This window comes from Canis lupus, chromosome 29, assembly GCF_003254725.2.
Source record: "Canis lupus dingo isolate Sandy chromosome 29, ASM325472v2, whole genome shotgun sequence".
In the NCBI taxonomy this organism is placed as follows: Eukaryota; Metazoa; Chordata; class Mammalia; order Carnivora; family Canidae; genus Canis; species Canis lupus.
The window spans coordinates 36,541,359-36,558,168 of NC_064271.1; the positions used below are offsets into that span (position 1 = coordinate 36,541,359).

At 41.5% G+C, this 16,810-nt stretch overlaps 1 protein-coding gene and 1 long non-coding RNA gene across 3 annotated transcripts in view; both read left to right on the forward strand.

Moving 5' to 3' along the window:
• The window catches only part of NECAB1 (N-terminal EF-hand calcium binding protein 1), a 185,123-nt gene that overhangs the window by 162,794 nt on the left and 5,519 nt on the right, over positions 1-16,810 (forward strand). The window contains exons 10-12 of the mRNA XM_025433539.3: positions 3,782-3,894; positions 13,254-13,331; positions 14,631-14,722. Of these exons, the coding sequence (XP_025289324.1) occupies positions 3,782-3,894; positions 13,254-13,331; positions 14,631-14,722 (283 nt within the window). The remainder of the gene's footprint in view (positions 1-3,781; positions 3,895-13,253; positions 13,332-14,630; positions 14,723-16,810) is intronic.
• Positions 7,408-8,871, forward strand: LOC118352767 (uncharacterized). 2 transcript variants are annotated; one of them, XR_007406967.1, is made up of 3 exons: positions 7,408-7,698; positions 8,295-8,409; positions 8,713-8,871. It is a non-coding gene; the product is annotated as an uncharacterized LOC118352767 (long non-coding RNA). The 2 variants fall into 2 exon arrangements; XR_007406968.1 differs by having other exon boundaries at positions 8,295-8,361.

Sequence of the window (16,810 nt, forward strand, 5' to 3'; positions counted from 1 at the left end):
TCTAAGGCAGAGGAAAGAAAATGCCTGGGGCTGGCCATTCCCACTAGATTTCAATAAGGATCTCATGCTGTATATTTGATGTAAGTGACATTTAGACATAGAATGAAGATATTAGGACTCCTGTAATTCTCCCATGTGCCTCATCCTACAACTTGATCTGACCAGCCTAGAAAATTTAAGGATTTTCTTAGGACCTCAGAATGTCTACCTTAAATTACCCAAGATTTGAAAAGCTTCTGTTGGGGATCCCTGGGTGGCTCAGTGGTTTAGCGCCTGCCTTTGGCCCAGGGCGTGATCCTGGAGTCCCAGGATCGAGTCCCACGTCAGGCTCCCTGCGTGGAGCCTGCTTCTCCCTCTGCCTGTGTCTCTGCCTCTCTCTCTGTCTCTGTGTCTCTCATGAATAAATAAATAAAATCTTTAAAAAAATAAAAATAAATTTTAAAAAGCTGTTATCACAGTAGTCATAAAACATAGATTATCTGGGCCTCATAAATTGATATCTTTGTGCAAATGTCTGAGGAAAAGAGGGGAAAGACATACCTTGTTTTGGTTGCAAAGTAAATTTATTTTCCAAATTACGTTTACATCCATGTGTGTACGTGAATGAATCACTCGGCTATTACTATATAACAAACCACCCAAAACTCAGTGATTTAAACCACAATTCTAGAGGTAGGCAATTTAGAGTGGGATCAAGTAGGTGATTCTTCTGGTATCAACTGGCCTCCTTAGTCAGCTGCAGACCAGCTCTGCTGATCTTGGTTGGATTTTCTCATATGTCTGGGGCCTCCGCTGGGATAAATCCACTGACTCAGCCCTGTGCTATGTGGTCGTTCATCCTCCCACACGTGGGCTGGCAAAACTATAGTGTACTGCCTGTTTTTATATATAAAGTATTATTGGAACACAGCCACACCCATTTGTCTATTGTCTCTACACTAAAACAGAGTTGTGGAGTGTGACAAGAACCTTATGGCACACAAAGCCTAAAATAGTTACTCTCTGTCCCTTTTTGTAAAAAGTTGGCTGAGCCCTGCTCTCCAAGGGTTTGTTCACATGGCAGTTTCAGGGATCCAAGAGAAAGAATGGAAATTCACAAGGCCTCTGGGGAGTTAACCATGAAACTGGCACACTGCTTTCTTCTGCCCCATTCTGTTGGACAAATTAAGTTATGTGGCTGGCCCAGATCCAAGGGAAGGGGAAATAGGATCCATGTTTTGATAGAGGAAGCTAAAAAGTCAGATTTCAAAGGGCACGCCTTCAGGGAGTAGTGAAGGAGTCTGTTCTTGGTTGCAATTTAGATCACATAAGAATTGCCTTCAGACTAAAAGAATTATGGTGGAATAGGTAGATAGATTTATTAGGAAAGCCCATGAGAAATTATCTGAGTCTCTGTTAATTACAAATACGTGATCAAGAAGTCCCTGTAGATTGCTGTCAAAAGAACATGTCTACAATTATTTTGGCAGAGATTAACTTAAACTCTTAGTTACTGATACTAAAACCAGGTCCTGGGAGACTGGTACAGGAGATTGTTCATTACATGATCTTAGGAAACAGTTAATAGGCTTGTATCTACTGATTCTTGGTCTCTGATCCTTAAGGGAAATAAAACAAAGCACAATTAAAATTACTGAACTCATTAAGGCGACTGGGCTATGGAAACAAATAGACCCAAATGGAGAATGATTCCAATATAATAAAAGTTTTTCCCTTGCCCAGTAAAACGGTCCACACAGTGATTCAGGGACACAGCCTCCTCTTAAGTGTGGCTTTGCCATTTCTAAAGCAGGTCATTCTATCAACAGCAAAGGGGAACAGAATTTGGAGGGAGGTCACATCTCTCTAGAAAGTCTTGGTCCAAAAGCAATACACAGCACTCCTGCGTGTCTTCTGTTGGTGAAAATGCATCAGCTGAGGACACCTAACTTCAAAGGATTATGGAATATGCACTCATAACTCTACCTAGAAAGAAGAGGAAAGGGATTTGGGGGGACAGTTTGGAGTCTTTGCCACAGTGAACCTTCTGATCATCAAATATTCATTCTTTTCACATATATAGAACACATAGACCCCTTCACAGAGGAGACCACCCTAAGTCCTCTGCAGTTACTGCTTCTGGCTCAAAGACCAGGATCTCTGGGTGATGACCAGTCCTCCCTGTAAGATCAAGAGGCAGTTCCTTGCAGTCTGACATAATACTTAGGACTGGGCCAGGAGAAATGTCGTAAGAGCTGCAATTCGAGAAAGGCATGACTAGCACACAGCACACAGCATTCACTGGTTCATTGCAACAATGAATTCATGCTGGGAAGGTGTTTGTCAGTGAAGGAAGTGATTAGAAACTGGGTCTCCATTCTGGGAAGAATTCTGTTGCCCATTGTTGTCCTTTTGAGAGTTTCTCCTTGGTTCATTATCCTCCAAGACTCCATCGGAAAGAGCTGGTTGGAGACTATTGTACTTTATAGGGGTTAAACAGTAGCCTGCTTCCTGCTCTGGTGAGTTTGGGGGCCCAAATATTACCTTAAGATTTATACGATCAAAGGACTTTGACACTGGGATCAAGATTTATTGCACAACACAGTTCTGTCAAAAATTCAGTAGACTTCTTGCCAGTTTACATATAATCAGTTTCATGATCGTATCAATACCTAAAATTATTCCATAGATATAGTTTTCAAACCTTGTTGATTTCTTTACTAAACTCCGTGAAGGTAAGGATTCTATCTTGATTCATCCCTATATACTCAGCATCTAGCATTTACCTGTAAGAAAGCAAAGTAGGAACAAGAACTGAACATATAAAGAACCTGATATGATACGTTTGATAGGACTGGTCTCCAACAATGGTGGCTGTGAACATGACGTGAGAAACTCATTGGAGAGGAGACAGCCAACCAGGGTCTTAACTCTGGCTCTGCCACCACACAGCTGGGTAATATCGTGCAAGTTGTTTTCCTCATATTCTAAACTGTCCTGACATTGTTGTTTCACACTTTTATCATTCGCGCCCAATCCTTACTTTTTTTTTTCTTTCTTTTCCACCTCTATGATTCATTACCAACTGTTGATGGAGGAAAGGCTTAATCTTGAGATCAAAGTGCCATGAGAAGACCATAGGCAGATCTATAGGGAAGTCTTCAAACTACAAGTGCTATAAAGATAATAGGATTTATTGCAAGAAGCAGTTGCCATCCAGCCCAGTGTGTTCCATTTAAACACAGGCTCCCTTTGACGCCATGAGATTTTGAGCAGGGCCTGTGTGGTATGTGGTCGGTGGTTAATGTACCTTTGGAAACGCAACACGTTGAGCACGAAGGTTGAAATTTGTTTGTCATGATACACATGGCTAATATCCCAAAATATTTAAGGTAAAGCTGCAGCTGCGCAGTGTGTAGAGTAGGACTTACTCTCAGCCCTGGCTGCACATTAGAGCCACTAAATACTAGTGCTTGTGCCCCACTTCCAGAGATTCTGATGGAAGTGCAATTTGAAGACCTCCCCAGTGCTTCTAATTGAGAACCACCGCTTTTAACGGGGAAGTGTATCCTTGGGAAGACACTCTCTTTAGCACCTGCTCCTAGAGGCAAGACGAAGATCCAGCCTGCTTTACAGCTTTTCTACGGTGTTATTACTTGGATTAGTCACGGTCTTCCTTTTGGTCGTATTTTTAGATGAGAATTGTTTGCTCTGTGAGGAGGACTGGGCTGGGCCATGGGGGGTCAGCTTAAGGGGGGCTCCCTGGCAGCCAGAGTGGTAACACTTGGCTCTTCCTCGGCAGCACATCATGCTCGTCCAGCGTCAGATGTCTGTGATAGAAGAGGACTTGGAAGAGTTCCAGCTTGCTCTGAAACACTATGTGGAGAGTGCTTCGTCCCAGAGCGGATGCTTGCGGTAAGCGCTCTTGAATGTTCCTTAATGGAGGGAACTGGGAGAGCAGGTATGGGGGACGGGCATTTGAGAAGCCTGTTGTTTATATTGAGCACCCAGCCCTCTGGGTGAGGCAGACTGCAGCCTTTAATTGGGTGTTTCTCTTCGATTCTTGGACTCTGTGTGGATTTGATCATTGGGGGCACCTAGGGAAATAAAATGGTGACAACGGTTTGAAGAGGGGAGTTTCTCTCCTCGCCTGACACCTCCCCTTCTGCATCCAGGCAGGCCCACACTGATTTAAAATCACCCCGATAGATGAGCTCCAGCTCTAGTGCGTCTAGCTCTGATTGCTCCCTTGGCAGCGTGCCCCGTAGCCTAATAGCGATTTCAGCCACTATGAAATTGTACAAAGTCTGAAGTCTTGATTTTTTATGACCTTGGTCATAAAAAAATAAATTAAAAAAAATAAAGAAAAGAAACCACTTCTTTCCGTAGTCGCCCCAGTTCAGGCTTCGATTATCTGTGGCTACTAAAATTTATGAACTATTCCTCATTTTCAGTGTCTCTGCTCCAAGTGGTCCAATCAATAGTTACTAGAATAATTTTACAGAAACAGTTCTTAACAGAATTCCTTTCATCAGGAACTGCAGTAACTCTCTGAGTTGCTTAACCAAATGCTAGATGTTTCTCTGACCCTATGTTTTTCCTACTCACAAACGCACAGCACTACTCACTTTGGCTCTCGCCACCTGAGTGTCAGCAGTGCCCAGCTGCCCATTGTCTTTCCAGCATAACCTGCGCCTTAGACCTGGCCACTCACCTGCTTCTGGAAAACTACAACCAAATCTACCCCTACCTCGGGGTTTGTTTAAACTGCATCTCATAATGCCCAGTTCCTCATGGAGAACTTGCTAAGACCCTAGGACGACTGTGAGGATGAACTGAGTGCTAAACACCGAGGGGCCCAGAAAACGTGAGCTGGGATGACTGTGGCCTCATCCTCTAGCTGGTTGACCAGTGACCCACTCTGTCGAGTTGCAGGGGACTTGCTCAGTGCCTACAGTCTTCCAGGCATGCCTGCATAGTAGAAACGCAGGAAATGCTGAGTTTGCGTTGTTGATTGTTCACAAAAAACTGAGAAGGGCTCACACTGAAACCATTTTTAATCATTTTAGTTCAGTGACTTAGGGGTCTGCCACAGTTTGAGTATATGTAGTCTTAAAAGCCTACTCCTCTGAAACTGAAATGGAATGCTTGGAAAATGCATGTGAGTATGTGTGTGTGTGTGTGTGTGTGTGTGTGTGTGTACACCGTCCATAGCAGGAACTGCTCACCCAAAGAAGTGGGGACATGGGGAAGATAAAGTCTTGTTTGGTAGTCACAGTCTCCAGGAATGGGTTAGATTTCTCACATTTATAAATAGGGCACAGAGTTTGATTATTTTTTTATAAATTTATTTTTTATTGGTGTTCCATTTGCCAACATATAGAATAACACCCAGTGCTCATCCCATCAAGTGCCCCCCTCAGTGCCCATCACCCAGTCACCCCCACCCCCCACCCACCTCCCCTTCCACCACCCCTAGTTCATTTCCCAGAGTTAGGAGTCTCTCATGTTCTGTCTCCCTTTCTGATATTTCCCACTCACTTTTTCTCCTTTCCCCTTTATTTCCTTTTCACTATTTTTTTATATTCCCCAAATGAATGAGACCATATAATGTTTGTCCTTCTTCGACTGACCTATTTCACTCAGCATAATACCCCCCAGTTGCATCCACGTCAAAGCAAATGGTGGGTATTTTTTAAGGACTGGTGATAGTTCTTTAATGTGCGCTGGGGAAAGGGCTAGAAGCTACACAGACGGCCCCAAGGGGTGAGGAGGGGAGCTGTGGTGGGAGAGCAGCTATGGAGATAGACCTGCATGACCTGCTACAGACTATTCTCTCAACAGCCTAGGACCCTGGCTCTGTGGGCTCCAGCTGTGAGGTCGGGGCGGGGGGGGGGGGGGGGGGGGGTGCTCTTCCAATGAGATAAAGAGACTCTCAGCCTCTCCTTTTCCTTTGCAAGCTCATTTGTTTAAGAACTCTTCACTCACTTATTGCTGATTTTTCAACTGATTTCTGTCTTTTACTGGAATTATCAAAAAAGTAGACTTAATCAGATGGAAATGAGCATCAGAGAATCGCTCCCCATGGACGGAAACCATGTGCGTTATGCCCACATGCCTGTCTAAATTCAGTCGTGCCACTTCGTCAAATTCAGTTTTCTTCTGTATCAGCTGATGAGCAATCAGATGGGCCACTCACGTTGTCTGTCGTGCTCCTGCGTGCCCTGCACCATTGCCTTGTGCTTGGCTGATAAAATAGAACTCAGGATTATCAGTTTTGCAGTTTCTTTTCCCTTGATAACAGGCTCAGCTTCACCATGGCTAGATAAGACATGTTGCCATCAAATAAAGTAGGAATTAAGGATTAATGACTAGGCATTTTGTTTCCATTTTCTTATTTAGTCTTCCCTGCAATCATCCGAAGTATGTATCACATCCTCTGAAGGCGAGAGTAGGCTCAGATACATTAAACATCTTGCCCTAGCGTATCTGACTCCAAAACCCACATTTACTCCTTCTTGCTAGTATTTGGTCATCCATGAATTAAAGTTTTCTGGACTTCCTGTGGTTAACCAGAGGTAGAATGGACGAGATCCCTCCTGTTCCAATTACAAGGTCTTAGTTTCTCAAAATTGGGCAACTGACTTAGGCTTTTGCCCTGAAGTCATCTGACCACAACACTCAAGAGGTTTAGGGGCTGACGGAACCCTTACCAAAATGTCAGTCACTTGAGTTCTAAAATGATTGTTAGCGGAAAAGCCACGTAAATCAGTTGTGTGACCGTTGTGTGTGTGCACACAAAAAATGATTCTTTTTGGTTATTTTTTATAAGATTTGAGAGGGAGAGAGGGAGCAGATTTGGGGGAGGGGCAGACAGAATCTTCAAGTAGACTCTGCTAAGCGTGGAGCCCTACGTGGAGCTCAGTCTCACAACTCGACCCAGGAGATCATGACTTGAGCTGAAAACGAGTCAGACACTTAACCAACTGAGCCACCCAGGCGCCCCTCTTTTTGCTTATTTTATAATCACGACGGCTTACGAATCCCCAGTGAGCTACCAATTGAATATATGTGGTGTACCCAGTGTATTCTTAGAACTGTGCTTGACATCAGGAAAAGTGAGGGAAGGTTCTGCTTTCAAGGGTCTTAGAATCTAGTTGGGGAAATAGGTTACTCATTCATAGGCTAAAGTCTCACAACTATTAAATAGGATGAAATGATTTCTGAAGTCACTTTTAGATAAGAATTCTAGAATATGTTATGTGTTCTAAATTCCATGTCAAGGGCCTAGAGAACATGAATGTGGAATTGTATTAGAAGACGTGATCCTGAGACTTTACCATGGCCAAAGAAACATCTTAAAGAACTAATGATATGCTGTGGCATATTGACTATGAATAATTTATCAGCATTTTTGTGCAAGTAACATAATTCAGTGGCTGGAGCTTGGTGTGGAGAAATGTGGGGGTGGGGGCGGGGGGCAGGAGACTCCCTTGTGTTGTGTTGTGCCTTTTCTCCAGTGGTTAGGTTCTATGAGCTAAAGTAGGGCATGTAGGAAAAGGAGGAAGCCAAGAGGAAGAGAGTTTTGTGTAACTTATCTTCAACGCCAACTATTCTTGAGCCACGTCCTTTCCCCCTGGAAGCTATTTCACCACTTTTTTCCAGCTGTTGGGGATATTCAAGGTCTCCCAGAGCTCAGGGCTGAAGCTCTTAGTCACTGTATCCAGGGACAACTTAGCCAAAGAATTCTTGCTTCAGCCAGTGAGTGGTGTCAGAGGACACACCAAGGAGGGAGACTGAAGCACATTAGCAAAGGCTCAGAAATATTCTATGTAATTCTAAGTGTGCAGATAATTGAAAGCTGATCATTCAAGCCCTCTGCCTTTTCGAGAGAAATATTGCTGACAATTTTTTCATAATTAACCAATTCTTAGTGTCGTCATTGCACATTACGCACATGTCGCACTTTGTACTGGACGGTCTTAAATAGCAACATCCTTAAATGTCATTGCTGTGTATCGGTCAGTCTTGCTCATAACTGAAACCACCCAGTCTTTAGAGCAATTCTGATTAGCATTTTCACCTGTGTCCCTTTGAGCCAAAATCCACGCTGGTCTTCAGCCCTGCCACCTGGCTCTTCACCAGTCGGCCTGTAGTCAGGAAGAACGAGAAGAGAATAGTCCCAACAAGTCCTCCTCTTATGTCTGAGGCTCGGGATGCAAGCATTTCCGAGAAGCCCTTGCTTCCCAGCACACGTTCTTTGGTATCCGTTGGTCCAGCTCAAGTCACATGGTCATTCCTTAACTCCAGAGCAGGTGAGAAAACCCGTATCCAACAGAGAAGCGGGAGCTGGTGATGGCTGTCTCAATCCAGCGCCGACTGGTACGTTGGCTATATTGTGAGCTCAGCGGTGGCAGGCTTCTGTTAAGAGTGAGTAATCGTACAGGCAGCAGTGTCTGCTGTATCGCCCCAGAGTCCATGTGAAGGTAGAATTACTCATTCTGTGTCAAGTGCTTAGACCAGGGGCAGGAATAGAGCCATACATGGTAGCAACCGGCACCATCGCTCTTGGCGCGTACAATGATACAGCAATTGCCACCATTATTGGCTTGCAGCTTTACGTTGTTTTCACAAATGTCTTTTTCCTTCAGTTGTTGGGGTTTTTTTGCTTTGTTTTGCTTTGCCTGGTCTGGTTTTCTCTCCAGTTCCTTTTACTTCTGTCGTGCTTTTCAGCTTTAACAACCGTTTAAGACTTATTAGCCTTTGTAACTGCGCATCCAGTGGAAGTGCCACTTTCTTCTGAGCTATTGAACTAACAGCGAATTCAACACCCCAAATTTGCCAGGGACTGGGCTAACTGCTCTGCAGGCAACCCTTTAGTCCTCACTGTCCTGTTTTGTCCTGTTTTTATCATCATTTTACCGATGAGGAAACTGAGGTTAGTAATGGGCCCAGAGTAACAAAGCTGCGAAGTTGTAGAGAAGGGTAGGCCTGCTGGTCTATACTTCAAACCATTGCCTGACCACACTGATACTTTTCAGTTCTTTAAACGCTTGAGAATGATGCTAAAAATATTTTTTTAATTCCTTACAGGCTTACAGATGTCTAGAAGGTCTAGATTGCAGGATAAGTTGGCTTTTAATGTAATAAGTAATATAAATGAATCAGTAGTTCTTGAAGAGCCTAAAGTGCTAAGCTGAATATTTTAAACTTTGTCCTGAAAAAAACAGTCATGGGTTGAAATTTGTCCCATTACATCATCAACTTATGTTTGGAGATTATAGACGCTTTGAGGCTATTGTGAAAGCTATGTATTTTCTTCCCAAAATAAAAAAGACATGCACATCAATTTGCAGCTCATTTCAAGGATTTCCAGGAACCCCACCCAAGAGCTCACTTATGAACTCCGAGAATTAGAAAATCTCTGATTTCACTTTCCATCCGCTTCCTTTGATTCTATTATAAACCTTTTCCCTAGAAAATTTGAGATTGAGTTAGCAATATTTGCTACATCATACCTTAATTAAGATAAACAGCTATGAAAAAACTATTTACAGGCAAAGAACTAAAGGAAAAAAAGCATTAAAATTTCTGTGTGTAGTTACCACCACCTGCTGGTCACACTTAGGTAAATCCTAAACTACATTTAGCTTGACTTTTACACTAAGAACATTCTTTATTCTCTTTTAAATCAATATCGTTGCTGTTAGTTTAGACTCTCATTTTGATTTCTAATCTGGATATAATGTAAAACTGTAGACTGAGCAAGCTGGACTGAGGGAATTTTTTATTTTTTAAAAAATTATAATTCCGTGGTAATTAACTCTGTGTTAGCTTCTGGTGTAGAGTGTAGTGATTCAAGAGTTTTATGTGTTACTCAATGCTCATCCTGATACGTGTCCTCTTAATCCCCTTTACCTATTTCACCCATCCCCCCCACCCCCCACCCCGTCCACCTTCCTTCTGATAACCACCAGTTTATTCTCTATAGTTAAGAGTCTGTTTCTTGATTTGTCTCTTTTTTTTCCCTTCATTTCTTTTGTTTATGAAATTCCACGTGGAGTGAATCATGGTATTTGTCTTTCTCTGAATTTTTTTGCTTAGCATTATACTCTCTAAATCCATCCATGTTGTTGCAAAGGGCAAAATTCTTTTTTTATGGCTGAGGAATATTCCTCTGGGGAAGTGCGTGTGTACCACATTTTCTGTATCCATTCATCTATTGATGGACACTTGCTTCTATATTTTGGCTATTGTAAATAATGCTGCAATTACCATAAGGGTGCATATATCATTTCCAATTCATGTTTTTGTATTCTTTGGGTAAATACCCAGCAGTGGAATTACTGGATCATACGGTAATTCTATTTTTAATGTCTTGAGGAACCTCCGTAGTTTTCCACTGTGGCTGCATCGGTTTGCATTCCCACCGGCAGTGCACAAGGGTTCCTTTTTCTCACATCCTCACCAACTCTTGTTGTTTCTTGTGGGTTTTTTTTTTTTTTTCCCCTTTCTGACAGGCTTGAGGTAATATGTCATTGTGGTTTTGATTGGCATTTACCTGAGGTTTAGTGATGTTGACCATCTTTTCATGGCCACCATCTGTCTTTGGAAAAATGTCTGTTCGTGTCTTCTGCCCACTTTTTAACTGGATTATTTATGGGGTTTCTGTGTTGACTTGTATAATTTTTTTATATTTTTTTGGATACTAACCCTTTATCAGATGTGTCATTTGCAGATATCTTCTCCCATTCCACAGGTTGGCTTTTTTTGTTTGCTGTGCTGAAGCTTTTTATCTTGATGTAATCCTAATAAGTTTATTTTTGCCTTTGTTTCCCTTGCCTGGGGTGACAGATGTAGAAAAATGTTGCTAAGGCTGATGTCAGGGAACTTATTGCCTGTGTTCGCTTCAAGGATTTTTATGGTTACAGGTCTTACATTTAGATCCTTAATCCATTTTGAGTTTATTTCTGTGTATGGTGTAGGAAAGTGGTCCAGTCTCAGGTGGGCCTGGGCCCGAGTTGAGTCAGACCTGGCATTTGCCAGAAATGTAGTAGCACAGAACTCAGGGCACTTCCACTGTTTTGTATCCTGAAAGTTTCTGTTCATTGTTGAGTGGGGCCTGTGGTCAGACCAGATGTCCACCCTCAGCCCACTGCTGGGGCCCTAGTTGGGCTGGTGGGGATGTGGCTATCTTCCCCTTTCCCAGGGGCAGGCATCGCTGTGGAGTGATGCCGGCCTGGGCAGAGATGCTTGTGCACTGCCAAGCTCTGGCTCTACTTTGGATGGGCTCTGGCCAATAGCGTGTGTATGGGGGAGGGGGGAGGGGGGCAGATCCACTGAAGTGTGCAGGGGCTGGATGTGTGGTGTTCGCAGGGCTTGTGCTGGTCCACTGTGGGAAGGACCTGCAGCCACCAGGACCAAGACAGGCCAAGTTGGAGAGGGTGGATCTGCTTAAGTGCAGGGATCGGGGGCGGGCAGGAGGCATAGTATTAGCGCGTTATGTAGGGACTGTCTGCTGCTCGGGTTCCCCCAGGTGGCTGTGTGTTCATACTGGAAGGCAGGGGAGGGAAGTGGACCTGCCTGTTCCTTGGTTCCTGGAGAAACCTGCCACTGATCCCTGCCCCTGCGACACATGCCCTGAGATTAGTAAACAAGGACACCCCAATCGTATTTTCAAACTGCTGCTTCTATGCTGTACGTTCATGGGGCTGTTTGTCGTGCTCCTAAAGGACAGGGCTTCAGTTTCCTGTTGCCCTCCAGGCTCTCCCAGAGCCAGCCCTGATGATTTTTAAAGTAGGTCTTAAGTCCCACTCGTCGTAAGAACTCATGCAGTTTGGCCCTTCTGATTTTCAAATCAAATTCATCTTGCCTGTGCAGGCTTCCTAGTGTGAGGGTCTGTTTCTGTCTCTTCTCTAGCCCCCATGGGTCCCTCTCCTCTGCCAGCAGTCCCGTGGTCCATGTAGCTCCCAACAGTATTCTTACCCTGTTCCATGTGGTTTCTTCTCCACATTTAGCTCTGGAGAATCTGTCCTGCTGGTCTGTGGGTCATTTTCTGAGTTACTTACACTGATGTGGCTGTCCTCTAGTTCTGTCTGTGGGGCAAGGTGAATTAGGGTCCTCATTCTCCACCTTCTTCCCTGGAAGTTCCTGGAATTAATTTTTTAAAGGCATCTTTGTATTTGTCTCTCATCCTCCCTTAAATTTATCAATCTGTCCCCTCCTCCTTTCTACCTTAATTTGGATCTTTGTCATCATTCCCCTAAGCAGTTTCACCACCTTTCTAGCTTTTCTTCCTCTGTCGTATTGACTTTCTCCATGGGATACCTCACACCACCATCAGGATATTTAAAACCCACCTCGAACCCCAATATTTACCTGTTTTAAATCCTTCAGTGGTTCTTCATTGCTCCAGGATTAAATCCAGCCTTCACCCCAGTGTGTCTTTGCAGCACACTCCCAATCCAACTCCTCTAAACCGTATTACATAGCCTTTTAGTCACTCTCAAGCTAATCAAAGAATTGCAAGGAACAAATTTTTCTGCCCCAAATTGGAAAAGCAAAAAACAAACAAACAAACAAAAACTCAAAAAACAAAACACAAAACAAACCTACAGTTATGGCTAGAATGTAGAATGTAGAAGCAGTCAATCCAAGGCTAAGGTAAGGCCAGGAATCTGGGAAGAGCTATGGCAGCAGAGAGGACAGATTCAAGGAGCTGCACTTGAGGGCAAGGGCAAGGGCAGTGGCAGGCGCTCAACATTGTTCGGAACCCTAACACAACAGATACTCGATATTTTGAATGAATGAAATTTTACAGAAGTTATGTGTGTGATGTCTATAATATATTGAGATGATTTTCATGATGCCAAACCAGAAAATTAAAAAATTATGTCAAACAAAACAGAGATACTAATCAATTCTTCACAAAAATTTCATTTTCATGCAGGCACCATAGTTGTTTCCTATATGAATAGGTTAAGATTGTTTCATACCACATACAGAGATGATTAGAAAAATTAGTTTGCTTCTTGGGGCACCTGTGTGGCAGACAGTTAAGCACCTGATTCTTGATTTCAGCTCAGGTCATGATCTCGGGGTCATGATATCAACCCCACGTAGGGCTCCTTGCTCAGTGTGGACCCTGCTTCAGATTCTCTCCCACTGCCTCCCTACCCCCAGCTCACTCTCTAAAATAATTAACTAAAATCTTTAAAAAAGGAAAAATTAGTTTGCTTCTTGGGGCTACTTATGCTTTTACTTTTCCATTTCAGTATTTCCATACAGAAGCTTTCCAGTGAATCTCGCTACATAATTTATGAGTTTTGGGAGAACAGCAGTGTGTGGAATAGGTAAGTAATAAGCAGTTTTTTGTTTTTTTTTTTTTGAGCCAAGGAGAGGGAAATATACATTATGTTTTTAGGACTTGTAGGGAAGAGCTCTATTCCCTTTACATCTCCTCTTTCCCATTTGTTCATTTTCCTAAATCCCATCCTTTTAGGAATTTATTTCATAGATTAGAAATTAGATTAGATTGTGCTTCTTCTTGAAGCACAAATGCTTTTAGTAATGATACCACTTTAAGTGTTAACCATTTTACTGATGTAAGAGATATGGGTCATGGGTGTCTAAAGTGTCAGGAGGGCAGGTGGACAAAGGACACAGAAAAGGATGAGAAAATAATTTTACTTTCTAATTTTTCATAAATTCTGTGGTATTTTACTTTACCATGAAACTATATATAATGACTAAAGTCATCATAGCTTATTTAACTTTTCTAAATGTCTTTAAACACTGCAAAAAAAAAGAGGGAAAATAAAGACATTCAATTAAAAAATCAACTTCTCTTGGTAACTATTATGCAGTTAATGTATATAAAATCATATTGTACATGTTGAATGTACATATTTTGTCATTTATTCCTCAACAGAGTTAAACAGATCCACCTATTTGAAATTGATTACAAATAAGTAACATATAATTAGAATGGGATGAAGAATATTTTTGCTATTCTGAGATTATATAGTTCTAGTTGATTTTAAATGGCAGGGAATATAGCCCTCCAGTAAGTCCATATTTAGGGTTTTAAATATGGTAATGGAAATAATGGAACACTTGGAAATTTTGTTGATAAATATTTCACCCAGAAGTTCTATTTTTTTTTTGACTATTTTAAGACTACAATACATAATGATACCAGTAGAATTTCAAACTCAAAAGGGAAATTTAAAAGCAACTTACTCAACTTTGTACTCCAGGCCTACACTTTTAGATGACTTTTCTTTTTTTTTTTCCCGAGTGAGAGAAAATCTATAGTCTCCCTTCTTAGCTATCCTATTTTTTAATCATTCTGACAGCCAATATATTCTTCCTTCTGTTTAAACTTGTCTGCAGTTGAAATCTTTCTCCATTTGTTTTATCTTCTATAGAGAATTAACGTTCTTCTGTTTTAAAAAGTCTTTAAAATTTTTTTTCTGATGACAATTGTTGAGTCTCATTTTTAAGGCTAAATAACCATAAAAAGAAGTCTATTCAAATGCTTAATTAATACCATCCCAAACCTTGCCATCTTGACTGAATTTGAACTCTGTTGCACTCTCCTTAGGAAGATAATAAAAGTGCACAACCTTAACCTATAATTATTTATACAGCCACCTTCAGACGAATTATAGCAAGACATTCCAAAGAAGCAACGTGGATTTCTTGGAAACTCCAGAACTCACATCTACTATGCTAGTTCCTGGTAATTATCCTGGTTTCACAGTGCTTCTATATGCTTTCTGTATTGTCTTTTGCTTTTTAAAACATACTATGTTCTTTCCCCCTACACTTTATCATGGTGCTATATTTATTATACTTTAAAAGGGGTGGGGGGAATAAGAGATCTATATATTCTACTGTCTTTAGTCCTTAGTTGATCCTATTTGTATTCTAATATTAGTCATTTCCTGGTCACATTCAGTAATTTATTAAACTTACAAGTCAAATCATGATATTTCCAAAAAATCATTCAAATGCTTTGCCACAATACAGTGTATTGAATAAACTTGAAATGTGTGACCCACAGACTCCAGATTAGAATTATGCTGGAAATATTTAATAGCTGTTAAAATATTTTATGTAATTGGGGGAAAGCAGAATGGAAAAAGAAATTTGAAATCAATTGTCTAAGAAGTCTGCTAGCCAAGGCTTAAGATAATTGAGAACTAAAATTCATTTGTACGTGTACCCTTCCAGTCACCAGTGAAATATATTTGCTGACTGTTATATGTGCCAGGTACTTGGATATACTGGGATGCTTAGCCTGTTTGCTAGTGCTGAGTTCCAATTCTGAATAAATACTATGTTGGGAGCTAGAGACGGTGCAAGGGAAAAAATGCAGTCACTTCCAATAAAATGCTTTCTATCCAGTAGGAAAGACAAAGAAACCAACCAGCTCAGGGCATATCCTAGCAGTTACCACTGGTCAGAATATGCATGTGGATTTAAAAAGAGAGGACTCAGGAGCTGGAACTTATAAAGTGAGAGTTGGACAAAGAAAGAGAATACTTTGGTAGAAGTAAATTATAGACATGAACAAATGCAAAAAAATGTTAAATGTTTTGGCTAATTGTTACAAAGGTAAGACCAAGGCATAGGGCTTATATATGGTACATGTAGAGAGGGGAAGAGTAGGAAATGGGGTAGAAAATACAATGAGGAGTTTGAATTTCATAAAATGGAGTCATTAAAGGTTTTTGAGAAGAGTGGTGAATGCTCTACTCAGTAGTGACTGGCAGTTGGGAGAAAGGTGGATGTCACGGGTTGGTGAGAGATTCGTCAGGTAAGACAATAATCTAGGCCAGGAAAAAGAAGGCACCTGAACCCCGAGCTACCCAGAGAGTTCACTTGCCAATACAGTTTCGAGAGGTTAACCACAGCAAGATGGTATTTGAAGCCTGGGTTTGGTGAGAAAGGGTATATATAGGTAGAACAAAGTATCTAACAGAAGCCTAGGAAAATGCCTTTATTTAAAAGGGAGGGGGAAAGCTCCCTTTATTCAGGATGCAGAGGGGAACCACTCAGAGAGGAGAATCAGACTAGTAGAGTAGCAAGGAAACCAAAAGAATACCGTGCAAGCACAGTGCTTGTGTGTGTAGTAGAGAGGGACTGAAGAGAATGAACTGAAAACTGGATTTGACAAGAGGTCACTGTTCAAGAGAACGGTTTTAATAACGGTGATAAGAATTTGAAAATTAGGGTAGATTTTGATGGATTAGGGAAAAGATGGAAAGTAAAAAGGTAAATTCTGAAATTGAAGGTAGGTGGGGAGATGGGGGAGATCAGGGGTGGGTGCTTTCCAGTCAGCCGACCTACCATCTCTGAGATTTAGGCAAACACTTACTCTGAATCCTAAGGACAGGTCTGTCTGGCCCAAGGATGGTAGACTTGTAGACTCACCTTTGCTGTATATCTCAGACTTAATCCTCAAATAAGAAAGCCATGAATATGGCCAAAGTTTTTCTAATACTCTTTCTCTCTCAAATCATTTTCTAATTTAGAAGAGTTGGGCTAGGTCAGTTCTTATTCCCAGAGCCCCAATTCATTGCAGTTTAATGCCTTGTTGCCCAGTTTTGCATTAATTTTCATATCACATTTAATTTCAACGGTAACCACTGAAATTTCTAAGAACAAAAAGAAAAGATAGGTTTGATTTCTAATGCAATGTTTTAAATCTCCCTCAAGATTTTTAACCTCTATTTGGGGCATCTTTCTTTTCTTTTTTCTTTTCTTCTTTCTTTCTTTCTATTCTATCGATTTATGTATAGATTTATTTATTTAAATATTTATT